Source organism: Nuphar pumila, chromosome 13 (genome assembly GCF_984573655.1).
Source record: "Nuphar pumila chromosome 13, dmNupPumi1.hap1.1, whole genome shotgun sequence".
Classification (NCBI taxonomy): Eukaryota; Viridiplantae; Streptophyta; class Magnoliopsida; order Nymphaeales; family Nymphaeaceae; genus Nuphar; species Nuphar pumila.
Window position 1 is genome coordinate 67,983,129 of NC_143261.1, and position 27,586 is coordinate 68,010,714.

The 27,586-nt window shown below is 37.4% G+C and overlaps 3 protein-coding genes across 3 annotated transcripts in view; 1 reads left to right on the forward strand and 2 right to left on the reverse strand.

The window, feature by feature from the left end:
* Window positions 1–1,268: 1,268 nt before the first annotated feature.
* On the reverse strand, window positions 1,269–10,231 carry LOC149818596 (WAT1-related protein At1g43650-like). Its single transcript, XM_089986253.1, has 3 exons — window positions 10,067–10,231; window positions 9,820–9,978; window positions 1,269–1,325 (listed from the first exon to the last, which is right to left on the reverse strand). Exons 1-3 carry the CDS (start codon window positions 10,229–10,231, stop codon window positions 1,269–1,271), a joined length of 381 nt encoding a protein of 126 aa, XP_089842379.1.
* A 27-nt stretch (window positions 10,232–10,258) lies between these two features.
* Window positions 10,259–12,050, reverse strand: LOC149818597 (WAT1-related protein At5g40210-like). The gene is made up of 4 exons (XM_089986254.1): window positions 11,998–12,050; window positions 11,112–11,174; window positions 10,368–10,484; window positions 10,259–10,286 (listed from the first exon to the last, which is right to left on the reverse strand). Exons 1-4 carry the CDS (start codon window positions 12,048–12,050, stop codon window positions 10,259–10,261), a joined length of 261 nt encoding a protein of 86 aa, XP_089842380.1.
* A 4,890-nt stretch (window positions 12,051–16,940) lies between these two features.
* LOC149818598 (RING-H2 finger protein ATL48-like) overlaps window positions 16,941–27,586 on the forward strand; it is an 82,702-nt gene continuing 72,056 nt past the window's right edge. The window contains exon 1 of the mRNA XM_089985985.1: window positions 16,941–17,063. Within this exon, the coding sequence (XP_089842111.1) occupies window positions 16,979–17,063 (85 nt within the window). The 5' untranslated portion in view covers window positions 16,941–16,978. The remainder of the gene's footprint in view (window positions 17,064–27,586) is intronic.

The following is a 27,586-nucleotide window of genomic DNA, read 5'->3' on the forward strand; positions in this document are numbered from 1 at the left end:
TGATGGCAATGATTGATTCAGGTCTATCATGCAGAATATCTGTGATTGCTTCGGTATGGCGGCAACGATTGAAGATGATTATGGCCATTATAATTTGCGTAAGCTTCAATGTACTTCACGACAAATACGCCACAGTCATATGTGTCATGAATACATCGATGTATACATAGAAGATAATAACACTACAAGAAAATTGTTAATTAGCGACGGAAATTTGCGACGGATTTTTTTCGTCATAAATTAGCGACAAATTAGCTAGAGAAAACTTTCTTCATGAATCCGTCACTAATTAGCGACAGATTAGCGATGAAAGTTGTTTCATCGCTAATCCGTCGCTAATTAGCGATAGATTAACGACAACAATTTTTCATCGCTAATTCTCAATACAAGAAAACCATTTTAGCGAGGGATTTAGCGAGGGAATTTTTCCATCGCTAATCTGTCGCTAATTAGCGACGGATTAGAGACGGAAAAATTCCCTCGCTAATTTTCGATTTAAACTGAGCGCAAAATTTTCCCTCTCTCCTCGTTCGAAATTTAAATCGACCGCGCACGATTTAAACCGCTCTCTCCCCGTCGAAGAGCACGCTGGAGAGCATGACGCCGATGAGGCAGTTTCACGAAGGATGACGACGCCGCCGGAGGACGGCGACGCCGGAGGACGACGATGATGGAGGACGACGACGATGGAGGAAGGCGACGACTTCGGAGGACCAGTTTCATGGAGGACGGCGACGCCGAAGGACGGCGATGCCGGAGGATGGCGATGACTTCAGAGGACGCAGTTTCACGGAGGACGGCGACACCAGAGGACGGCGACGACGACGGAGGACGGCGATGACTTCGGAGGATGTCGTTTCACGGTGGATGGCGACGAGGTTGAGCGATTGTTGGAGGACGGCGACGCCGGTTCACGGAGGACGGCGATGCCGGAGAGCATCGATTCACGAAGGATGATACAAGTCTGTGCAATGTCTGTCGGGTGCGGTATAAGTCCGGTTTATTGCTGCCGGAATACCGCCCGACAGGGATCAAATTTTTTTATTTTTTTTAATTTAGCGACAAATAATGTCCGTCACTAATCTGTCACAAATTTGCGACGAAATTAACGACAGATAAGTTTTTCGCCAATTAGCGAGCAAAAATTCGCGATGGCCTCTATCAATCGCTAATCCGTCGCTAAACTGTTTAGCGACGGATTAGCGATGGATTTAGGTCGTCGCTAATCCACAGGTTTCTTGTAGTGTAACCATAATCATCATCGAAGATTATATAGATCTTTTCTCATGGCGTGAAACAACTGCATCATCAACATCAAACCCCATCTATCAAGCACAAATAGAAGGAACATAGAAGAAGAAAGAAAAATACAAGGAAAAATAAAAAGAAAGAGAAGAAGAAGAAGACGAAGGAGAAAAAAGAAGAAGAAGTTGCGTTGTTGCAAAAAAGAGGTTAAATAGATTAGGGTTTTAGACATGGACAACAGGTCGGGTAGGGTTTTACACATATCTATATTAAGGTTTTACAAAGAATAGGGTTTTACCCACGTGTACACAAATCGACATGATGTTTAGACTTAGTAAAGTACAAATCAATTTACAACTTGATATAAATATTTAAGTAAAAGTTGCAAATCGCTATCACTATTTTATAGAAGGTATTCTATCACAATCTGTACAACAACAGACATAAAACAAAAATGATTTATTCTATCGCAATTTGCATTTATGAGCTTTGTCTGTGTGAATGATGTCCTATCGCTATTTACACAATGCTATATTAGTAAGAACCCGTTATTATAAATTGTCATCTCACGTTTAGCACTCATACATAAAAATTGTGATTTACACAATAATGCTATATTAGTAAGAATCGAGATTAGGGTTTGTTGTCCTATCGCGATTTGCTTTTACGAGCGTTTTCTACGTGAATGATATGTTGTATCGTGATTTACACAATGGCTGATTCATAAACAAATTGACACGATGTTTAGACTTAGTAAACTATAAATCGATGTAACTTCATAAATACAAATCGATGATTAGGATTTAGGTCTAGGGTTTTAGGGGTTTAGGGTTTAGTTTTAGGGGTTTAGGGTTTAGGTTTTAGGATTTAGTTTTAGGGTTTAGGGGTTTAGGATTTAGGGATTGGGGTTTAGGGTTTAGGGTTTAGGGGTTTAGGGTTTAGGGTTTAGGGGTTAGGGTTTAGGGTTTAGCGTTTAGGATTTAGTGTTTAGGGTTTAGGGTTTAGGGTTTTAGTGGTTTAGGATTTAGGGGTTTAGGGTTTATGATTTAGGTTTTTGGGTTTTATGTTTTGGCAGAAAACTAAAACAATAAAAAAATGAGACGATGTTTAGAATAGATAAATACAAATCGATTTACAACTTGATACTGATTTAAGTAACAGATGCAAATCAATTTCATTGCAATGATTTGTACTATCACGATTTGCTTTGACGAGCTTTATCTATGTTAATGATTTTCCTATCGCGATTTACACAATGACTGCTAAAAGACGAGAAAGAGGAAGAAAAAATAAATCAATACGATGTTTATTGGTAATGTGAACGATTTGTCCTATCGCGATTTGTTGTCATGATCATTGTCAATATGAACAATATGTCAAAAAAAAATAATAAATAAATTGACACGATGCTTAGACTTAGTAAACTACAAATCGAGACTTAGTTGCAAATCGATTTCTCTGTAACAATACGTGCTATTGTGATTTGCTTGCTACGTCCTATCGCGTTGACTAGTTTTGTAAAAGGCAGATCTCGTGCTTTTTTGAAAATTGGTGGTATTTTTTAAAAACTGGCGGGATGTGAAATGATGTTTCATTTATATATGAATGACACATCGCATAAGTTCAGGACGGTGTCGCTTCATGATTAAGGAACAGACAAACCAATGTTTCCTTTATAAATGACGTGTTTGTGAATTGAACATATAACCTACTTCATCGCAAATGGGTTATCGATGTTGAGGAAGGAGACGACGATAGCTACATGACCAACGATGGTGAATCAGGCGTATATTGTCTAAACCTCATGACGAGTTTCTTCAAAATTTATCTCTTTTATGGCGTATATTCGATTTGTGTTGTATACTGTAGAAAGGAATTTCAATATCGTTTCTTGAATATTCTGCTATTTTCAGTGGAACATCCACAAAAAACAGTGCCGAAAAACTCAGCAAAGAGCTCCAAGATAACATCAAATGGTTGCAAAATAAATTTGCAGAAGAACACACTATCAGTAATTTTGTACGTTTGAAACGACTATCAGTTATATATTACGTATGCCATGGGTATGTATATTAACACATGCATATTTGTTGTAAATAGACTATATCCAATTTTGTTATGTATATTCAAAGCAACGCAACAACCAATACTTGACGCATCGTCACCCCTTATTTCATGGTATATTGGTTCTCTTATATGTTTATTTTCTTTTTTGATTTAATCTTGTTGCTTCGTGTTTTAACCTTACTATTATCACTGTTTCGTTCAACGGAGTTTCGTCTGCCGATTGCCATACTCCATTAGATTTCAAGATGGACTATCATACTGGGGTAACAATGATCACTACGAAGACTTTTAGTCAAGTGAAAAAGTAAGTGAAGAAACCTCTTGTCCAAGGTTTAGGCATAACAGTCCTAACACAATTTGTAAGATATTTTATCGATTTATAGATATTGATTCCTACACTCTAGCAAACTGCTCAGCATTGGGTCTTATACGTGATGGATTTACGGGAAAAATAAATATGGTGCTACAACTCATTGGACTTTCACCCTAGTGTACATCGTGACATTTTGCATTTGGTAAGTTTCCATCTATAAGGGTATCGTATCATGTACGATGGCCAGGAATTTACTTGCTTTTGCATTAACCATAGTTGGGATTCGTCAGAGATGTTTTGGGTGTCGACATTGGTGAGTGAAGATTTCGCTTAACACATGATGCTCCTTTACAAAATAATGACATCGATTGTGACGTATTTGTAATGAAGTATATTGAAGCAATATACAATGGACGAGAACCTGATTTCGACGCTATATGTTCTACACTTAAACATGTTTTATTATCCTCTATGATTGTGGAGTCAATTTATATATTGGTATCACATTACCTTTTTGTTGCAGGATAATATACCTGGATTCCACACAGAACTATGCGAAAAATTGATGGAGTTTCTAATTGCAAAAGAGAAAAAAAATTCAACCGGCAAGAATACCTAGAAGGCAACGAATGACGCGACCCCCCAGGAGTAATATGATGTACATCGACTTGTGACAGATTTTGTAGACTGTACAACCAAATTTTGTATACAAATTTTGTAAGACTGTGTATACAAATTATGTAAATCTTTCTGAGTTGAAATAAATAAAATTTCAATTTTACTAAACACACCAATAAGTTGGACTATTATTTATAGCAAAGGCAAATCGTTGTTATGTTAGCCGTTTGTAAATGAAAATCGTAAAAGCAATTAGCGTTGTGTACAGTGAAAAACGATTACAACAATTTATAATGTGAGATTTCAAACGCGATTGGGTCATGCAAAGAGGCATAACAACTAACTTTATGTTAAGACTTAAACAGAATTTACACGTGATTCCTATGTTCCATACTTTTATGGTAAATAAAAACCAAACAAGCGTTTATATATGGCCGAAACAATTTGCACAAACATTGATAAACTATTGAAATGATTTGCACAAACTATGCACTTTTACCGCGATTTGTACTCATGCATAGTGCAATTTTCATCTAATTATGGTCGACATGGACGTCATTGTGCAAATCGTTATACCATCACGATTTACACAATGACGTATGAAGATTACGTGCTAACGCGATTTGCTTTTACGGGCTATGTTTATGTTAACAATATTTCCTAATCGCTTTTACGGGCGATTGGGGTTGAGGTTTTAGGGTTTAGGGTTTTGGGGTTTGAGGTTTTAGGTTTAAGGATTTTGGGTTTTACTTCAACGATTTCGTTCATAAAGACAAACAAAGACATATCGTTCTCGCCGTAACTTCGTAACTACAAATTCACATGATTTACAACCATATTCATATACAAAAAATACTAGTATTTAGTTACAATATATCATGACCAATGGTTTGACTTAGATATAATACATGACCATCATCATTAAAGAAAACAGATAGCATCACCAGTATGAAACCCACATCCAAAATGGTGTTGTGCTTCTAATGCAATCTAGGTGCGGGAATATGAAAACCTATTTATGAGAGGACATTTCCGTCAAACACATATCTATCTTTTAGAGACTCTCATTTTTACGTAAGAGATCACCAAAACATCTATATTGTTCATCGTTGAGTTCATTTCTTGCTGCAAAGCGATTCTATGTGCAGCTGATGATACATCCACTCCAAGAAAATGAGCTTATTAGTAATGGAAGCCCACTGTACCATTTTTCTCGGACTGAGGCTGATTCTTAGAGACTCTAGCATTTGTGTACTCTTGACAATATACTTCACAACTTAAGCTCAGGCACTATCCCCTTGAAGGAGCCAAGGGGCTACATGATAAATCGCTTTTACATATTTGTCATAAAGTATATCGAAGATTAGGCAGATATTTTTCTAACTGTGAAGTATGGTTTGCGAACAATGAAGGGTCCGACAATAGAAATATATCAAATAGATGGACATCAACATCACCCCCTGTCTATCATGCAGATAACCACCATAATCATCATCGAAGATTATACAAATCTTTTCTCGTGGCGTGCAACAACTACATTATCAACATCAAACCCCATCTATCAAGCACAAGTAGAAGGAACACAAAAGAATAAAGAAGAAAGAAAAATACAAGGAAGAAAAAGAAGAAGGACAAGAAGAAAAAGAAGACGAAGGTGAAGGAGAAAAAAGAAGAAGAAGAAGAAGTTGCACTACCACAGAAAAGAGGAAGACAAGTTAAATAGATTAGGGTTTTAGACCTGAACAACGGGTCGGGTCGGATTGGGTCGGGTAGGGCTTTATATAGATCTATATTAGGGTTTTACATTTTGCAGAGTTTTACACAAGTATACACAAATCGATATCGATTTGTATTTATAAAGTTACCTCGATTTGTATCAATTAATTATTCTTGATTTGTACTTTACTAAGTCCATACATCGTGTGGCTTTGTTTATTGTTTTTCTTTTTAGCCATTTATTAATCTGTCATTATGTAAATCATTTCATGGCCAAACCATTGGTCATGATGTATTGAAAATAGATACTAATATTTTTGATAAATGAATGTGGCTATAAATAACATCAATTTGTATTTAAGAAGCTACAACGACAATGATATATCTTTGTTTGTCTTTGTGAACGATATCGATATATAATATCATGATTTACTCATCGATTTGCAACTATTACTAAAATATTGTTTTGTATAAAACATAAATCGACTTCATGCTGTAAATCACTTTGAATTTACCTCAATTTTTTTTGTTGAATTTCACGTTGATTTGTATTATGGGTTTAGGTAGGACAATGATTGGATTGGGTTATACAACGATGTATATATTTGAAGGCTAGAAGAGACAACGATTTGTCAGTACAATTTTATCGCGATTTGTACTCATACACATTGCGATTTTCATCCAGTTGTGGCCAACATAGACGTCATTGTGTAGATCGCGATAGGACACTATATGGTACCACATCTTACAAATCGATACTAGAAAACACATAATATCTTACAAATCGATATACATATCACATAATATATTACAAATTGATACAACAATTCAGCATAATAGCTTACAAATAGACACTATAAACCACATACTATCTTATAAATGGATATACATATGGTTAGATGAGAGAACGATTTATACATGTGAATGATACATATTACAACGATTCATATATGTGAAAGATACATTATTAAACAGAATTCACACGCGATTCCTGTTTTTCATGAACGGTGATCCACAAAAATATTAAAAATTCTATTAACGATTCTTGAAAATAGCTTCATCCAAAAACTCTTTTTTAATAAGACCATCCAGTGCATAAGCATATTCACCTCCTGTTTTGTTAAACTCATAACAAATCTGATAATGTAGAAATTGGGTCATGCAAAGGGGCATAAAAACTAACTTTATGGTAAGACTTAAATAGAATTCACATGAGATTCTTGTGTTCTATAGCTCACTTTCGAATTGATCTGAGTCTCCCATGAAACAGAACAATATAAGATACTACATTAAGTTTCACAAGAAATGCAAACATCCTCCCAATATTGATTACATACCAAAAGACTTGTAAAACTGAAGCTATCATTCCGAAAAAATTGGTCGGGAGGATTGAAGGTTCCAACGTTGTACTGCACGTCTGTAGGGTATTGCTGCATGTTGAAAATTACACAAGTTAGATATTGATAAGCTGCACGTAATGCAATTTATATGAAAAACAATATAATGTATTACATACTTGTTCATGCGAAGGGCTTTGTTTTTTTTGCTTAGAGGTTGGTTGTTTCTTAGACATTTTCTTGCCAACCAATTCTAGTGCACCCTTTGTCCTCCGACGATTGCGATCAAAGGCAAATTTCCTTTTGATACCCTTCGCTAGGTGAATTTTTGCTTCATAATCTACAACATTGACTTCTGACAAATCGATACTAAAAAACACATAATATCTTACAAATCGATATACATATCACATAATATATTACAAATCGACACTACAAAACATATAATAGCTTATAAATCGATATACATATCGCAAATTATATTATAAATCGATACGAAAAATTTTGTATAATAGCTTACAAATAGACACTACAAAACACATAATATCTTACAAATCGATAATCTATACAGAAATTCAACATAATAGCTTACAAATTGATATTAACAAACAAAACAATATCTCACAAATCGGTAGTCTGTTACTAAAACTACGATATATTGCATATACCGAGTGAATGGACGATACCAGATGGGGTAGAGGCCCTTCCTTGTATATGTAAACAAGCATTTTTGTCAACAGGTCCCAACGTCTTACAAATATCATTAAGTTTCCAATTGTCGAAAGGACAAGATCCACCTGCAATAACAAAACAAACCATTAATGGCACTCACGACGACATACGTTCTTCAACAATAGCATGACATGGAAAGGTACTCACGATGCCTTAATGGCACTTGTTGGAATGTTTGTGCGTCATTGCTTTTTTTCATACTGCCTAACGAAAATGAAGAAGAAGAGAAGACTGTAAAAAGAGATGGTCGACAAATGCCCCTATAACGCCCATCAATGATTGAACCAATCGATTGATTTATAGTTATCTCCACGAGGTAGGAACGAACCCGGAAATGTTTTGTAACACGAAGCAGGAACGAGAAGGCGACAATGTATTGTAACACAATCTAAAAACCAAGGCGAGAACCTGGACTCGAGACAACAACAATGGCTGCTCCGGTGACAACAGACAACAGACAACAGTAAAGGGTGCATCGTCAAAGGAAGCTCCTGTTACAGCAGATGGTGCAAAAGTTTACTGCTTAGGGCGAAAACAAAACGTTTGGACTTTGAAGAGTTAACATCATCCTCGACTTTCTGGATGAAGGACATTTTTGTCCTTTTCTCGAACCGTTGTTTCCCTTTTTTGGATGGAGAGCATTTTTATCCTTTTCTCGAACCACCGTTTCATGGCGAGAATAGCAGGAAAGAGTACTTAAGTATTTGCAACTGCACCGGACTTTGATGCTAAGTGATGCCGACACACACGGGGATACGAGCCCCATGTGCTTATATACGTGGCGCTCATTCGGACCCTCGAACATGCACTGTAGCAAACAATGCATCTTCGGGGGAGAACACACAACACCCTCCCTCGCTACACCCTCAGCCATCGTCCTGATATGGATCCGGACTGGATCCCTCCTTTGTAAATATATAATTTTGTAATTTTTTTTCCTTTAATAAACAGGTAGGGGTCCGCCTAACCCCAGCTTTATACTTTGAAAAAAAAGTTTGCATGTTATAAGTGGAAATATTGCTCATGACTGCCTGCATTTTAAGACACCAAAGTTAGTGCCAGAGCACAAGAATTCAACAAATCAATAATCTCGACAAACAAAGAATTGTCACTCAGTAAAACTCTACGCCTACAGCTTCCATCTATACAAAAGTATGAAGGTAGTGCTATAACCAAATGATTTGCTATTGAATGCCTACAATATATTATCAGATCTTTTCTGATAAACTACCTTTATTTTGCACATGAAACATATGGAGTTGGACAATTTGGATATGAAAGTAATTAGATAAATTTTATGGGGAAAGTATTTGTACCCTCGTGGGGAAGGAACCCTTTATTTGGAAGTCATAGTGACGTTTTTTTTACCAAATCTAATCTCATGGATGTGTTAAGCATGGTCAAAATAGGAGGAATAGACTCTTGGATCGTATATTTTCTATGTAAAAGTACAATTTCATTGGAGTTGAAAATTTGGTACAATGTAAGCCATTGATTTTTTCAACCCTTGCAAAATCTTAAACTCGTTGGAATAACATGATCCAAGCACTGATTTCTACTAAGCCAAACCTGTATATTAAATCTGGAGGGTCAGGTGCAAAAAAACATCAACAGATTTAAAATATTAATTTTTTACTAAGGGGTCCTTACTCACGAGGGTAGCAAATATTAACCCAATTTTCTTGTTCATTTGTTCTGTATTTTGTAAGCACTGTAACTGCTTTTAGTGCTCATGATGTTATAATTATTCTAACATCAATAGGGAGAAAACCATCATTAAATGGCACTTACTGAGTAAGCAATGGAAACAAGTTCATGTTTAGGCCTTAAAGTCCAAGCAGAAGGGTTGGGTTCTGCAACTACTGCATCCAATGCTGTCTGCATGGCTGCAAACAAGCTGCTGAAAGCAGTAATGAACATCTCTGGTGGGCATTCTTTAACTATTGCTGCCTGTAAGTATTAAAGACTATCCAGTAAAGATCAAACACTATAAGGAACAAAAGCAGGACTTAAACTACGCTCTCCCATTTGCTTCAACCTGCAAAATGTTCCATGTTGCAACACAAGAACAAACTCCAAAGAGGAAAAGAGAACACAGGACCCAATCCTCTTTAGGATGAGCAAGTTGCTGTGGTGACAGTAAGTTTTTGATGGATGTTCCCTTATAAAACATGTCAATAAATGAGCCTGTGGTGGACACCATTGCGCCAACAAACTTGGCTAGACTATTCTATTTACCCAAGTCTAAGGTCTCCATCCTGGCAAAACAGTATGAGATTAGTCCTTAAATGAAAAACATAAACTTAATTGTATGGAAACATTTGAATCAAAGGTATAACCTGAATAGTAGTGTAAGTATGAAGGTGATTACTGGGATCAAATTGCCCACTGCAGATGCTAGAGTGGGTGAACTATAGCTGATGCTTTTGAACACAAGGTCTTGTGTAGCAGCTATTCTACATATGGTCTACTTATACTGGAGACAGTTTGCTGATGCCTGTGAACACAAGGTCTTGTGTAGCAGCTATTCTACATATGGTCTACTTATACTGGAGACATTTTGTTGATGTCTGTGAACACAAGGTCTTGTGTAGCAACATTAAAGACTATACAATATAAGTGAACTACATGTCAATTTACATCCATTAACGCTTAGGAATTAGGACCATATCTGATAAATTGTTTAGATGGGTATCAGTATGAGGGCCCAGATCCTTCAACTCTCAATTGGACAGAGACTTCATGACTAAAAAAATTATTCCTAGTCAACCCAGTAATAGCCATCCAAGGGACTTTGCTAAAGACCTTGGTTGCCTAGGAACTTGACACTGCATTGGCATCAAGTGGACCTTCTCCAAATCCAGGAAATTTAGTGCGTTTGGCAACAAATGAAGCCTGACCTTGTTCTTAAAATTCATCTTTCCAAATGGGATTTCACTAGTATAAGACTTCTAAATAATCTGAATACCCAAGAATTTAGGATGTCTTTAAGCACTAGTATGAGCCACAGACTTGACAAAACTGCGACACTCTAAAATGTTGAAATCTAAAACAGTTTAAAAATGTAAGCGAATTAGACTCACCCAACAAAACCAAGCATGAATAGTCTGCACAAGAAAGAGAAGGCCAATGGTGGACGCCTTGTCCTGAAATAAAATGAGTAGAGCAAGAGTGTGTATAATGTTCACGAATTTTTAGAGACAATGAGATTTTAAGGCATATTTTATAACTTTCAAGTATACAGTTGCGTTTGTATCAAAGTTTTAAAGAGAACAATCTTTATTTCGTTAAAAACAAAGTTGAAACGAGTTCGGAGTACCCCCTACAAGTTTTGGTGGACCTTTGACAAAAAAGACTCAACCCTATGTAGAGGGAGTCCACCCTTGTTTTAAGATAAGGGACCCGAGGGTTGACCCTTTGAATTGAGAGTCCTGTGTAGAAAAAGACCCTCAAGGGGTCGAACCTTGTGTTTTAAAAGAGGTCTACCCAACAACCTAAGAGTCGACCCTCCCTTTGAAGAGTCGACCCACGGGAGTCGGTTGGGGTTTGATTCAAGATTAGAATTTTACTAAAAGAAACCATATCCTAAAAAAATCCATATTGGTGGTTCTTGTTTCTTCATGTGTTTGGCTAATAAACCCTAAAACCCTAAACCTAACTAATGTTATTCTTTCCTTATACCTTGTGACCCTTCATGGGCGAGTATTCCTCTTTTAGGTGATGGTGCGAGAACTTCGGATGCACAAACCATTAGAACAATTTTCCTCTGCTTGGATAACAGTAGCAACCATTACTTTCACCCATATAGTAATGTTATTTGGCTCATAAAATACACTTATCATTTACATAATTCAAAATGTTATTTTGTTAAGGTTTTCTATGAACATATCACAATATTTTGAGACTCCTTAATCAAAGATTCTGAGATGATGGTTGCAACTACAATGGAAAAAGCAAAACAAGCAATACCTACGAGGCAAAGGTAGAATGAGCAGCAACTGCATGGCCAGAAGTAAGAGCATCGACACCGAGTGAAAGTGGGAGTGGGAGTTAAGAGCAAAACTTTGTTGATATAAATATAATAAAGTTGTCTCTTATATATACTGGTTAAATTGAATTGTAACTTATCACATGCATACAAGTGTGCAATCTTTTTGTATATGCACTATCATTTGCTAAAACATGTACACACTTTTAATCATTAAGGTCATAGGATAATTCATTGAATTGGATCATTAGGTCATTCTAAATTCACTCACTAGTTTATAATTATTTATCAACTATTAAAGATATAGCTGAGGAGATCTGCATCTAATAGTCTTGGATGTGTTAGTATTTAATACGAGGTTGACAACTATTAAACATATAAATTTGAATTCACTCAATTGTTCACAAGATATCGGTAGCCATTAAATGAGTAGCTATTTAATAGGACATTAACAACTATTAAATGGATCGTTCTTAATTCACTAACTTGTTCATAAAATGTTAACAACCATTAAATGCATAGTTGAGGAGATGTGCATCTATTAGTCTTGAATGTAATGATATTTAATAGGAAGTTAACAATTATTAAACAAATCATTTTGAATTCACTCACATGTTTATAGAAGGTTGGTAGCTATTAAACGCATAGCTGAGCATATGTGCATTTATTAGTCTTAGATATGTTGGTTTTTAATAAGAGATTAGTCGAGTCATTGGATTGTTCTGAATTCACTCATTCGTTCATATGAGGTCAGTGGCCATTAAACGTGTACATTAAAAGATTATTAATCTTGGATGTGATAGTATTTAATAGGTGGTTAATGGCTTCATTGGATCGTTCTAAATTTGATCACTCATTTATAGAAAGTCAACAACTAGTAAACGCGTAGCTTAGGAGATGCACATCTATTAGTCTTAGATGTGATGGCATTTAATAGAAGGTTAACAAATTTATACGATCGTTTTGAATTCACTCACTCATTCAGAGGAGGTCAACAACCATTCAACTTGTAGTTGAGAATATATGCATATATTAGTCTCGGATATGATGTCATTTAATAAAAAGTTAATAGATTCATTGGAATGTTCTGAATTCACTCACTCGTTCATAAGAGCTTAGCAACTACTAAACATGTAACTAAGGAGATGTGCATCTATTAGTTATTAGATCATTCTTAATTCGTTCACTCGCTCATGGGAGTTTAACAACATAGTTTGATAGAATCAACTTATAAATCATCATTTTCATATCCAACATTTGCATGTCTAGGTTTTTATATAAAGTTACACACATCATGAATTAAATGACATTGTGTCATCTATGGTCTAAGACTCTTGGGGATGCTGCAATTCAAACAAGCATGCACAGAGCTGTTGGAAGCTTTATTCATGTTGTTGGATGGTTTGCAAAAGCACATTGATGTGACACTTTTGGGTATAAAACATCACTTATTTATGAGTACTTGCTCTGATGCAACTCCCAAGTTGGCATGTCTCTTGTAATGTAACATGTTCAATCCAGATTTTATCTAAACAAAACTGCATTTTCAATGGTTTTACAAAGTGAATATGATAAATTATCAATGACAAATTTATTTGTGGTTAACAAAAGATGCTAATGACAAATTTTTAGTGTTAACGATAATTTTTGTGCTAATGATGATTCTTTTGTGCTAACAATAATTCTGATTGTCGTCTAAAAATTGGTTAAAACAAGCTCAATAGGTTAACTTGTTTTGGCTATAACTTTCTATTCAAGTTTGAGGTGATTTTAATTTGATGTGTTGGAAAGATAACATCCTATACTTTAATTCATATTTTTAGTGAAAAACCAAATTTGATTATTTTAGTGGTAAAAAGTATACTCAAAATGAGCACTAGGTTTTTTACTAAACAAGTCACCTTATTTTGATTATAACTTTCTACTTTGATGTCGTATTGACATGATATTTGACTTGTTGAAAGGCTAAGATCCTTTAGTTTAATTGTTATTTTATACAAAAATTTTGAGAATTCCATTTTAGTTTTTGCCTTTAGTTTTGAATTGGGAGAGGCTTGCATACAAGTGTGTAAGCCCAACTCCCCCCCTAAGCATAGTAATAGACCATGTCCAAAGTAACCAAAAATTTGATGTACAACACATTAATCAATTTTGCCACTATTGTGGATAAACATGCAATTTTCCCATAAATAGAGTAGGAATGCCCTTAGCTTCATTTGGTTTCATAATTACAATTGCACTATTTTTCACATTTTTTTGAATGTCATATCTCTCCCTTAACCAAGACAGCTTGATCCTATCAACATCAAATGCATCAAATGTTGTTTTCAATAACAATTGACACTGGTGTTGAAAATTACTAAACCTCGATGCATTGATAGGATTCCCTTGACACTTTAATCCTGTAATGCATGCACGTCCTCCAAAGTTAGGGTGAGCTCAAATCCAAGGATCTGGAAGGTGTTGATGGCTGAATTTCAAAAACGTGCAATGACATCTACAAGAAGATGGATGATTCTCCACAACTTAACTTTCAGAAACTGTTTGAAGTGCATGGCATCCAATTGAATCTTTGATTTTCAATTAGATTTTGGTGCTAATCATATATACCAATCTAGTAGAACTGATATATTGATACTTTTGGTTTGTCTCCCCTAACACGCTTCCATAAACTAGAGGGCTTATTTTTCATTCTTCTAACCTTCTTTGTACTTGTGTGCATTGAAGTTTCCTTTTGTTAAGGAGAGGTACCAACCAATGTTTCCTTACGCCTACTTCCCTCCTTTAATGTGGCTGCTGCACATTCCTTAGCAACTCATACGCACAAGATGTGTCTTAACTCGCTGTCATTTATAAACGAGCTTCAAGTTTCACATTCATTGAGGCCTCAACATTCAAATGCCCCTTAGAAACTTTAACTAAGCTACTATTTATCCCCACCATAGAACCTTCCCTTAAGAGAGTTAATTTCTTGTATAATTCTTGACATTTGTTTAGTGTAAATATAATTTTTTGTACAGTAAATTAGACACCCATGCTTGTGGCCATGGCATTGCCGGTCTTTTAATCCACACTCAATTCCATATGAACATCCCTTCCTAATGCGTGAACCATGAAATATTCATCTAAATACATTAGACGGATCCGGTCGAATAATAATGATATAAAATCAATTCTATGCTACTATGTGAATCAACATGGTTATGGTTTTCTAAAGTTTTTTTAATGGTTCTCTAAAATTATAATTAGATTCTATGTCACTCTACCAGACTTATTGGTATAAGTAGAATAATCTAGAAGATATATTTTTCTCTTTGTCGCATTATCAAGTTCAGCAGTGTTACTTTGAGGAGGGTGCATGATTTTCTAGCCCAAGGGATAGTTCTTAATTAAAATATTGTGATTTTGCTGTATAGATATTATTGTCCTATTCATGGGGCAAATATTTTCTTAATACATGTTACCAATTCCCTTAAAACATGCATACATATGTCAATGAGCCTTACTAGGAGATGCACTAAAATTGATTTCATCTTATTGTAGCATATCAAAGGAATGCTGGTTGGTTATAAGACGATGGAACTTAAATAATGTTTATCAACTTTGTGTTATTCTTATATTTTAAGCTTTGATGGTTGATAGTTATACTTTCAAGATATGTTTACGCTCCTGGTAACTATGGACATGATATAGTTGGGTTGGACTAAGGACAATGAAAGTTAGATTTTATATTAAGGGGTGTTTCTAGTCTCTTTCTTTTGAAAGGGTCACTTTGGAGTGAAAGTGCTTTTTCATGGGAAAAACTATGAACTCATTTTGACAAGGAAAGTTGTTGTTTTTTGCATTTATCATGTGGGTCCCATCATATATTTTTTATAAACATGTTTGTTTCCCCTTTTGTAAGAACTAGGCTTTATTTCTTATGAAAGAGATCCGCTTTGACAGGAAAGGGCATGAAACAAACACCCCCTTAAGAAAATGAGTTTTCCATGAAATTTCATAAGCATGCGATATTTTCAAAGCCAGATTCTAAGGTTTTAGATACTTCTGCTAACTATGGGCATGATGTAATGGGTTGCACTCAAGTCCGATCTAGGCAATTACCGAATGAATTCGAATTTGGTCGGATATTCAAGTTGAATCCTAACCATTTACATACTACCTATAGGGCTGGGAAACAAGAGTTGCTCATGGCTTGGCTCGTGTTCAGCTTGTAAAGAGCTCCTTCAAACTCATGAAATAGGTTCGACAAGCTCGAGCATGAACAACCAATGTTCATCTCAGCTCCGGTTATTAATAATAAGTATATTTTATATTATAGAATGAAGACGGTCAAAGTGTTTGATTTACAAGCAATAAGTTTTGAGTTCAAACCTTATTGCTTACAAGTTTAAAACAATTATTTATTTTGCAAGAGAGTTAGTTTGAGCCCGCTTTAATAGGTTTTAGAGTCCAAATTCTATTGTTTTCAACTTTAAAAAAATATATATTTTTGTTATTGAGTTTGCTTGGGTTTTTTATGAGCTCAAGCTCAACTCAGCTTGGACACCCTTTGTTCGGTTCGTTGAGCTCGTTTAGCAGCCGTAACTACCTACAGTTGAGCTGGTTGGATTCGTGACAAACCCGAACGAGTCCAGATCGGGTGCAATCACATGGCACATAATTTGTGCATTAAGCATCTGATCACCCTCCATCGGGCCTTGGGCCGCACAACTGACAGGCCTGTCCCCAAGATGGAGGGTGATCAGGTGCTTAATGCACAAATATTTGTGCAATCGTATTTCACCTGATATTTTCACGACCCGAACCGACCCGTGAAACGTCCAAATCCTGGACCATGTAGCTCCGCGTGGTATTCTGAAGGCAGTGGTGAGAACAAAGCGGGGAGGTGAGTTCTCTGTTAGTCCAACAATTTTGAGCACAGAGGAGCACAAACAAAGAGCAAAAAGAGAAAGAGAAGAGATGGGGTCGAGTGAATCTGAGGTGCCCCAGTTTGAGGATCTACTTGATCACAAGAAGCCCGTCAAGAACCCATTGGTCCCGATTGGTAATCCCCCCCTCTTTTTCCTTTAAATTCCCATCATGTAATCCCCAGAAACTTCTCGTTTCCTTGTTTCTGCAACGCCCATTCAGTTCCATTTTGTGGTTGGTCATTGATTTGTACATTTTGGTTTTCTGGGGCTTGATTCCTTTGTCGTAATTCATTTTTTTTTCTTGTTTCCTTTGGGCACATGGATTGTTTGAATTGTTTAAAGCGGGTTTCTTTGATTTTGTTTGTAAGTTTATGTTTTTTTTAGTAGAGTGGTGAAGATGGTGTTCCATGATTCGGAAGGAGGACTCGTGTTGCCAGTCAACCTGATTGAATTGGCTACCTGGTTGGGTGGTGCTGTTGGATTTCCTTTTTGTTTCTCCTTTTTCCAAGTCTTGGAGGGGACAAGGAGAAATGCGTTTTGGAGTATGGGTATATTATGCAGAAATTAAGCTGATGTAGAGGAAGGTTCGATTTGGAAAGGGAGAAGAAGAAGATTTACAACTGAATGCCACATTGTTCTGAGTCTAGGAGAGAAGATTGGTAGCATATGTGGAAATCATAATTAAAAGACTATCTATACTATGTGAATCCAGGACTTGTTCAGAAGCTAAAGGAGGTGGGTGTGGAGTTTATATCATTAATGTTGGAAAAGGACCACAAACATGGCAAAATTTGAAAGTTACTGGTTACGTATTTTTGACATTGTCCTAGTTCATGGTTTCAAGGATTATGATACCAGAGGACATTCCTGGTGATTGGGATCGTTGCTTGTCACTTGTCATTTACATCATTCCATCCATAGTGTTATTCGTCTGGATTAATTTCAACTTCTATAATCAAGATGAGTTGATTTGTAGTGTTGGCGACTTAAGTATTCACCCCACTATATGAGATGTATCTTTTACACACTTGATTCTTATACTGCTTTGGCACTTGAAATAAAATAAGAACAAGAGGAACAAACATGGTTGACAACAGAAGAGGGAGAGGGAAACTCAATTCTAGGGTTATGGGCAAATCATGAAGGAGAAGGGGCGTCCTTTCCAATTTGAATTCAGTGGCAGCTAGGGATGCTGTCAAAAGTTATATTATAATTTTCAGATCATCTCCTAGTTACACCTACTTATAATGTTAAAGTGCTTAATACCTTATAAATATTGATCTTCTCCTACTTGGTAAAACAAATAAATCCATGCACATTCATATAATTGACATTTGTCCTACCAACTGATTTCAGAGCTTCCCCAAACAATTATCATTTTTTGGCTGAAGATCTGGCTTTCACAATGTTGTAAACAACGTTATCCTACTCACTAAGCACTGGCATACAATGTTGTAATTATCATATTGGAACCTATATCACATGGACTAGAGATATGGGTGTATCAAATAGTATTGTAAGTTATGGAAAAAAACTCATTTTAAAAATAACAAAAACTGAGAAAATTACACAAAAAATGAGACATAAAAATAAATAAATAGAAAAGTTCAAGAAAAATCATAGAATGCTATAGATCAAGAAAAGAAGTCAAATGCGAGCATTATGAATAATTAAGCATACACATGCACTAATAAAACATTCAAAATGAAACTGGTAACACCGCTAACAACTAACAAAAGCTACAAGCATGTTTATTTACTATTAAAGAGTCAAATATTACATAACAAAACAAAAGAAAACATCCTAGTCTATCTATGTTCATCAATCATGACGAAGGCAATAGTTTAATGATGGATCCTCTTCTTTCGAGTTGTCTCCTCCTTCCTCCTCATTTAGCTCTGTACTAACATAATCATTATTTTCATGTCTAGCTCAAACTCCATCTCTGCATCTAACTGATTCCAGTCTTTATCATCATTCATGATTCCTGGCTCTTCTTTTATCCACTCATCCAATATGTCAATATTGTCAATGCTGATGGGTTTGTAGCTGCTCTTGTGTTGTCTTTTAGATTTTTTTAAAATTTTTTATGCAACATTAAAATATCAATTTATAATACAGGTTGTATAAATTAATCTACTAACATATATCTTAATGTTACCCTTGCCTTAATCTCATGTTGTAGGTGACAAATACAACATCATTCAATCTTGAGTGCTTCAACCTACTCCTTTTCTTTGTGTAGATGCACTAAAAATAACTCCAATTTCTCTCGCATCAACTTGTGGCACATCCCTAGCTCAATATATGTTGAGCAAACATATATAATGCGGGAGCAAATCTATTCCAACATTTATCTAAACCATGAAAAGAAAGTAACATATCATGAAAATTAGCACTTACAACACAAAAATACATAATTAAATACAATAAAAGTGAATTACAAATTCATATATAGCTGTAATGAGTTACACAATTGGATCATGTTCATCCTTCCAAAGGCCCCCCCACACTTTGGGTATTGTTGACACCTAAAATTTTTCGGGTTCCTGAACCAACATCATTAGTTGGTCCTTAGCACATAGTCATGCCATGACTCGTCGGAAGTTGAGATTTGTTCGTTCACATCCCTCAAGTTTTAGGGTGTGAACTCCTTATACTTCGTCATTCGTCGAGAATATGAAGTATTTCTTTGGAAAAGAAGGAAATTCATATTCTCTCGACCATCTCTAACCCAATCACACTCATACATTTTTAAAGGGTATTTTTAAAGTCCTATTCGATAAAATGCATTTCAAGGACTATTTCTGAAGGTTTTCAGTGTTTTCAGGTATCTTTGAAAGAAATTTGGTTTTAACCATATTTCGACCTGTGAAATAACATCCTCAATCACTTTTAACTAAAAGTAGAGGTTTCTAGCTTTCCAATGAGCTGTAAATCACTTCGATCAGACATCAGAGTGAAAAGTTATAGCCAAAACATGTTTTTGGTTTCGATAATAACCTGTTCGAAAAGTAGGTCCCACTTTAAGTGCATTTTTGACCTTTCAAATGGTTGAATTTGGTTTCGAGCATAAAAAACTGATTGTAGCCGATGATGTTAGCTTTCAAACACACCAAACCACTCATCAAATGAACTTATAAATATTTTTCGCAAGTGTGTCAAAATGGGTCCAAATTGACTCAGGTTTTGACCTGATCTAGATCATGGTCCACTGGATCGGCGCCAATGGTTCTCATTGTCCCGAATCTGTGTGGATCAAGGTCTGGATGGATCAAACCTGTCCTGATCCAGATATAGATCCATCTGGATTGGCACCAGTGTGACCCACTGGTGCCTATCTATTTGGATCTGTCTAGACATATCAGACATGATTCGACCCAGATCCATATACATCTAGAACGACACTAGTGTAACCCACTAGTGTTACAAACCTCACTTGAGCTCCTTAGCGTGTAGCACATCGGTCAACCACAGGATAACGCAACGTGGTCAGCAGGTACGAGATGGGGCAGTCAACATGAAGTGTGTGCAGCCTAGTCAGAGGTAGTCGGCAAGAACAGTTTGCATCAGCCACTTAAGGGCGTCACCAGTAAGAATAGAAGTGTGGGCCGCCCAAACAGGCTGGCATCCACTCTAGGCTTAGTCTATAAATAGAAGAGTGCTGTGTAATTTTGGATATGCAATTCGTAATCTTTGGAATTGAGAAATAAAGTTGACAAGCTTGTGGCTCCAGACTTAGAGAAGGCCTCATCTTGAGGATCGACTTGCCTTGTAACGACCCCAATCCATACCCTTTGAAAATGCGAAATATTTTTTTTCTAAGAGTTGCAGAAACCTTCCCAGAGATTTCTGGTCCTCACAGTTCTACTTTCCATTGGATAGCCCAACCACCACAAACGAAGTTGCAACCCTCATCCATAAGAACCAAACCAATTTCTTTTATTTATTAACCAATAAGAGTCTCATACACAACTCAAAAGTGAAGTAATAACTGTAGAAAATAAAAAGACTAAAAGAAGCAAAACTAGAGCCACTCTGTCCCCTGCTGAAACTGACAAGCACAAGTATGACTCTCATCCATCCCTAGTAGCCAGTCCAGCCTCACTGTTCACCATGTCCTGTGAAAAACCAACAAAGTAGGGTGTCAGAACCGAAATTCTGAGCACAGCTACTTCTAAAGAAACCAGGTGAGACAAAGAACATAGATAAGATTTCATGCAATGATTTGAGTGAGTGCAGATATAAAATTTGCAGCATTCAAATATCCATACCTACCAACATTTACATATGCTCACCAGTCAAGAACAGTAAAACAGTACCATATATCAAGAACTAAATAACCAAACCTTGCAGCATGATTTCAATAAGTAAATCCTATGCTACCACCAAATCATGTCATGATATAGAGAATGATTCAAACCTGCATGATCTAATGCATAACATGAAAAATACATGATTATGTGCAATGCATGATTCCTTTTTATTATCTTTCATTTAAGTTTCATCTTTTCATATGCATGCCCTATTAAAAGCATGCAACTTTAAGTTCATTTTTTTAATTATCGTTGCCCGCGGATACACCAAACGGGTACAATCTCCGAGGTCAAGTAGGTTCCCAGGATAACTTAACACACAATTTGTATTTTATTACTGGGTTCCAACTTAGCCCTCGACCGAATCACCTTCGTAACATTAGACCTCTACATCTAATGTCGGGGACACAAGGGACACTCCACGCCCAGATGTGCCACTTTCTTGGTACCATAACAACAGCTGTGTCAAACACACCACTCCCGAGTAAAGTGACAAACTCTCCCTAAAACCGTGGCCAGGAGAAAGAACCTCAATATCGGGTTCAGGGGACCAAATTACAGCACACGGAGTTTTTGTATCCTCACAGTCTCCCGAAGACCGGATATCCAAGATTCTCATACTTCAGATGAGATATCCCAGAATATATATTACACTGTTCTTATTATATTTTTATTAAAGTTAATTCTTTAAGTTTGCAACACCATATGCAAAAGTAAAGTGAAAACCCGCATCCTCCCTTGCGGGGACCAATTCGGGACTCCAGCTCGTATAAACCACTAGAACAGTGTAGTAATGTGCCAAACCATCTTATGTGGTTCAAGTGATGCAGTGAAAGGAAACCAACCCACGGCTCTCCATGCCGATGATGGTCCATTTAGGCCATCGATGCATCGTATGGAAAAATCATAACAACCTGCAATGTATGCAATAATACCAACATAATTCCAAATGCACATTCATTCATACCATTTTAACAATGTGCATGAGCTTTCGCAGTCATATGCATGTGTAACCATTCATGTGTAAGTGCTTTCATGTAATCACTTAACACACATGCATTCATCCATAGTTTCATAAGTATATGAGAATATTTATGCATGATTATACATGCCAATAGACTTCGATCCCATATATGCACATGCACTTGAAACCAAATCATACATGCATGATAATTAAACATGTCCCATAATGTAGATACATGAAACCTTCCATTCATAGCATGAGTTATCACCCACACACAAGCACATAAACCGGATCTAGAAATTTATATGTCAGGGCTGCACACATTCACATCATGTATGCACCTCCACCAAACAAACTTTGCAATCATATTAATAGTACAAGACATTCAAGGGAAGTTATATCAAATATTCATAAGTAGGGAAAAGTAAACGATCTGGTGTAACCTAATACAAAATCCAATAGTCAATGTTATTTTAATAAAAATCAATATGGCAAAAGCAGGTCATACTGTTGCAATACAGCTAAACTATGTCAAATCAAAGGATAACAGGGTACACTAGTATGATAGGGTAGGAAAGTCAGAATATCACCGAGTATACGATTTCTAGTAACTGTTCAGCATACACTAAGGTTTTCAATGGACACAAATTGTTCAGCACATACTAGTGTAGTCCAGTAACACTAACTGATATTCATTTTAGCAAGTATACTCCTAATGATCACTAAATTTTGAACCTAACACTATACATGATTAAGTTACAGGTGGTCATTCCTGTGTATTAAGAGTTTACAAACCATTGAGAAATTGCATAATTAAGGAGTACAAGTTCAAATGTGCAGATTCAATGTTTTTTATATTAAACCTATATTTGGCATATATGTACATTAGATCTCTTTGTGCTATGAAACCAGAATGTGAAACCTACACCAAGCAACAAGGAACTTGTCGTTCATACGGTCTTGCACAAACCTGGGGTATGGCCAAGATTCCCCTCTGACTATGTTTCACAATGAAGAAGACAATTACAAGATAAAAATGTTTTCTGCAACCAATATGGTATACTCGCCACTTTTCTGGAATGGGCAATAAAATCACAGACACAGTTCATCTTGTGCACTTATTGACTCCTACAACTAGCACGCTTTATCGTCCATCTTGCAATCCCATAATCATGTGCATACTAATGGGGAAAGTATATCCGCGCTTCAGCAAACATGAAATGCCGATATGCAGAAGCATCAACATGGATCTAAGTGTCCAAAGTATACAAGCATCCTTGTCTTGCCTGAACAATGAAATAGCACTCGAGTACCACAACACAACCAGACAAAACCAAAAATATATAACAGCAGGGTACACGAGAAATGCATGGCACGTCAACCCATAGCACAATCGAAACCCCTCCTCTTTGTCTCGAAATCCAGCAAAGACAAATCACCACTCATAAAAAAAAAGGATCTGAAACCCCCAAATCATAGATTTGGGGTTTTAGGTTTATGGTTGACATAAACCCCAAATCGATGTGATTTAGGGATTTTGTAGGGTAGGATTAGGCAAGAAAATCCCCAAATCAAATTGGGTTGGATTTGTTTTCGGTTTAGGGTTAGGCACAGAAACCCTAACCATAACTAGGGTTGCGAAATCCCCAAACTCTAAGGGTTAGGGATTTTCGACAGCATGAACCCCTCCTCTCGAATCACTACCCGAAATCGAACTCAGGTTCGATCCCTCACCCAAAATCCAAGAAGCAACATACCTTATTGAAGAATTTTCCGGCGATCGGAGGCTGGGGACGCGAAGGCAGGGCCGCGGCTGACACTCCTTGCTGCTGCCGTGACAGGGAGTCCTCGCCGTGGCCTGTGGTCAGTGTTGGTTGCAGCAGTTCGCCGACGACTCCTTTTCCTCTGGCGTGCGCACACAGACAAAGAGAGAGAGACGGGGAGAGACGGGGGAAGAGAGAGCTCAAGAGAAGATGGCAAACCCTCTCTCCGTTCCCCCTTTTATCGGCCCAAAACCCCTTTTTTTTTCCGCGAGATGCAGGGGTCGGTTACGCTCTACGTAACCCCCCCCCCCCCTTTCCCCCTTTCTTGTATCTGTTACACTCTATCGGGCAACCCTTATCGGGTTGCCCTTTCTTTCTTTAAAGAGCCTGTTACACAGGGTGGGGCTCGGGTCCGGACTCGAGACCCGTAACCTGACTCCAAACCCTATGGATCCACAAGTTGGATCTAAATGGATCCAATTGTGGATCCTTGGATTAACTTTTTAAAAATTAAAATTTTGTTTATTTATGATTATACATATATATAGATATATTATATATATATATATATATATATATATATATATGTGGATCCGGTATATGGATCCCATACCCATCTACGCACCCCTATTAAATAATTATTCTTCGAATTATTTAATTAATTAAAAAATATTGTACTTATACATACATATCAAATTTACGAGGTAAATTTATTAAAAAATCTCTTTATGGGTCCTGGATCTGAAATTGGATCCCAGGCCCAAATCACTCTCTTATGAAATATATATTATAATATATTTAAATAAATGCCTAAAAATTATGGGTATTACATCCCTACCCCCTTAAAAGAATTTCGTCCGCGAAATTAAAATGTACTAAATGTGAGTAGTACCAAAATATTACTCAAGCCTAATGATTGACAACTATGAGATACCTTAGACCAGATCAGTCTGATCGTCCTGTGTGGTTGTCGTAACAACATAAACCCTCCCGTTAGTCCTCTGCTGACCTTGTTGTGGCTGAGGTATCTGCAGTGGCTGCTGTGGTGGTGGTTGTTTTTTTCCTGAGCCATTGGCTTGTTCGTACAAAAAGGAGCAATGTGCCCTGGATGTTGGCACTGATAGCAATTTTCCTTGAACAACGGGCAAAAACCTAGTGGATGGTTCTTGCCACACTTACGACATGTTGGCGGGGCCTTTCCTTGTTGTTGCCCATTATAGGTCCGCTGCTTCTTGCCACCCTGAGTCTTTCCGCCTGTAGGTGGGTCCTTCCTCTTTCCGCCTGAAGCATCCCCTCCATTGATGCCTCTCTTTTGCGATACATTGCTAGACCTCTCCCAGTCCTTGGTTAGAACAGTAGCTGACTCAATCGCATCGGCCAATGTAGGAGGCCGACTTGACAGGACGCGAGTTCGTAATCCATCCTTTAGTCCGTGCACGAACTTCGCCGCCCTTGCCTTCTCATTCTTGAAGAGGTTCGGGCAGTACCTCTCGAGATTCCGAAACTTGGTAGTGTAATCTACCAGACTCATGGTTCCCTGAGTCAAATCAAGAAACTCTCGTTGCATCTGTTCCTTAGCGTACGCAGGAAAATATGCGTCCAGAAACTCTTCCCTGAACGTCTCCCAGGGGATCTCGTCTCAATCGGCGAACTTCACCCTTCGCAGGGTGTCCCACCACTTCTTGGCATCGCCCTTCAGACGGTACGTGCCAAAAGGTGTCTTTCTGTCTTCAGGGACAGATAGGACGTCGAACACCCGCTCAATCTCCTCAACCCAGTTCTCCGCTGCCTCTCGGTCTGCCTTTCCTAAAAAAGTTGGCGGATTCAACTTCAGAAACCTTTCGAAGGAAACGCCACTCGCGTTTGGAGCAATAACGACAGAAGGGTCACGAGCTGCTGCTTGTGCGGCTGCCTGCGCAGCTGCTTGGGCATCCTAGGCCGCTTGCGCAGCCTGTGCCGCTTGTGCAGCCTGTGCCGCTTGCGCAGCCTGTGCCGCTTGCGCAGCCTGTGCCGCTTGCGCAGCCTGTGCCGCTTGCGCAGCCTGTGCCGCCTGTATAGCTTGAGCCGCTTGCACCGCCTGTGCTGTTTGTGCCGCCTGAGCTGTCATAGTCTCGGTCAGGGTGTGAATGACCTCCATCATAAAGTCCCTCTGTTCCTGCCAGTTCGCGGGAGCAGCAGTAGAGGACGAAGCACCTCTGCGGGTATAATGCGACATCTACAATGCATATCCTTTCTACAAATTAGACTCTTATTTATCCTACCCCCTTAGGGTTGATCACGAACAATAATCGTTCATGTAATCACACTAGACTTTTTAAATTCACACCAAAAAATATTAAACTATAATTGCAATCAATCACACAGAATTCACAAAATTTAAGTAAAAGTATTAAATGGCCTTACCAGTGAAGAGGACTGCTCTGGAGGACGAGTCACATTTGTCGACGCTTTAGGACAGGGCTCATATACAAAAAACAAAAAAAATAAAAAATAAAAAATAAAATAAAAATTTAACAATCCAAAGATGACAAAATTGCAAGTCTTTGTGGTGGGCTCTGATACCAAACCTGTAACGACCCCAATCCATACCTTTTGAAAATGCGGAATATTTTTTTTTAAGAGTTGCGGAAACCTTCTCAGAGATCTGGGGTCCTCACAGTTCCACTTTCCATTGGATAGCCCAACCACTACAAACGAAGTCGCAACCCTCATCCATAAGAACCAAACCAATTTCTTTTATTTATTAACCAATAAGAGTCTCATACACAACTCAAAAGTGAAGTAACAAATGTAGAAAATAAAAAGACTAAAAGAAGCAAAACTAGAGCCACTCTGTCCCCTGCTGAAACTGACAAGCGCAAGTATGACTCTCATCCATCCCCAGCAGCCAGTCCAGCCTCACTGTTTACCATGTCCTGTGAAAAACCATCAAAGTAGGGTGTCAGAACCGAAATTCTGAGCACAACTACTTCTAAAGAAACCAGGTGAGACAAAGAACATAGATAAGATTTCATGCAATGATATAAAATTTGAGTGCAGATATAAAATTTGCAGCATTCAAATATCCATACCTACCAACATTTACATATGCTCACCAGTCAAGAACAATAAAGCAGTACCATATATCAAGAACTAAATAACCAAACCTTGCAGCATGATTTCAATAAGTAAATCCTATGCTACCACCAAATCATGTCATGATATAGAGAATGATTCAAACCTGCATCATCTAATGCATAACATGAAAAATGCATGATTCCTTTTTATTATCTTTTATTTAAGATTCATCTTTCCATATGCATGTCCTATTAAAAGCATGCAACTTTAAGTTCATTTTTTTAATTATCGTTGCCCGCGGATACACCAAACGGGTACAATCTCCGAGGTCAAGTAGGTTCCCAGGATAGCTTAACACACAATTTGTATTTTATTACTAGGTTCCAATTTAGCCCTCGACCGAATCACCTTCGATACATTAGACCTCTACATCTAATGTCGGGGACACAAGGGACACTCCACGCCCAGATGTGCCACTTCCTTGGTACCATAACAACAGCTGTGTCAAACACACCACTCCCGAGTAAAGTGACAGACTCTCCCTAAAACCGTGGCCA

Bases quoted from the DNA above. Each gene is read 5' to 3' on its own strand.
- LOC149818596 (XM_089986253.1), bottom strand. From the start codon at position 10,231: ATGGTGTCCACCACAGGCTCATTTATTGACATGTTTTATAAGGGAACA. The intron at 9,979-10,066 runs GTTGAAGCAAAT...TAATACTTACAG, and splicing joins CAACATGGAACATTTTGCAG to GCAGCAATAGTTAAAGAATG. The intron at 1,326-9,819 runs GTAAGTGCCATT...TGTGCTTGATAG, and splicing joins TTGTTTCCATTGCTTACTCA to ATGGGGTTTGATGTTGATGA.
- LOC149818597 (XM_089986254.1), bottom strand. From the start codon at position 12,050: ATGCTCTTACTTCTGGCCATGCAGTTGCTGCTCATTCTACCTTTGCCT. The intron at 11,175-11,997 runs GTATTGCTTGTT...ATTTTATTTCAG, and splicing joins ATTCTACCTTTGCCTCGTAG to GACAAGGCGTCCACCATTGG. The intron at 10,287-10,367 runs GTTATACCTTTG...CTGTTTTGCCAG, and splicing joins ATACTTACACTACTATTCAG to GATGGAGACCTTAGACTTGG.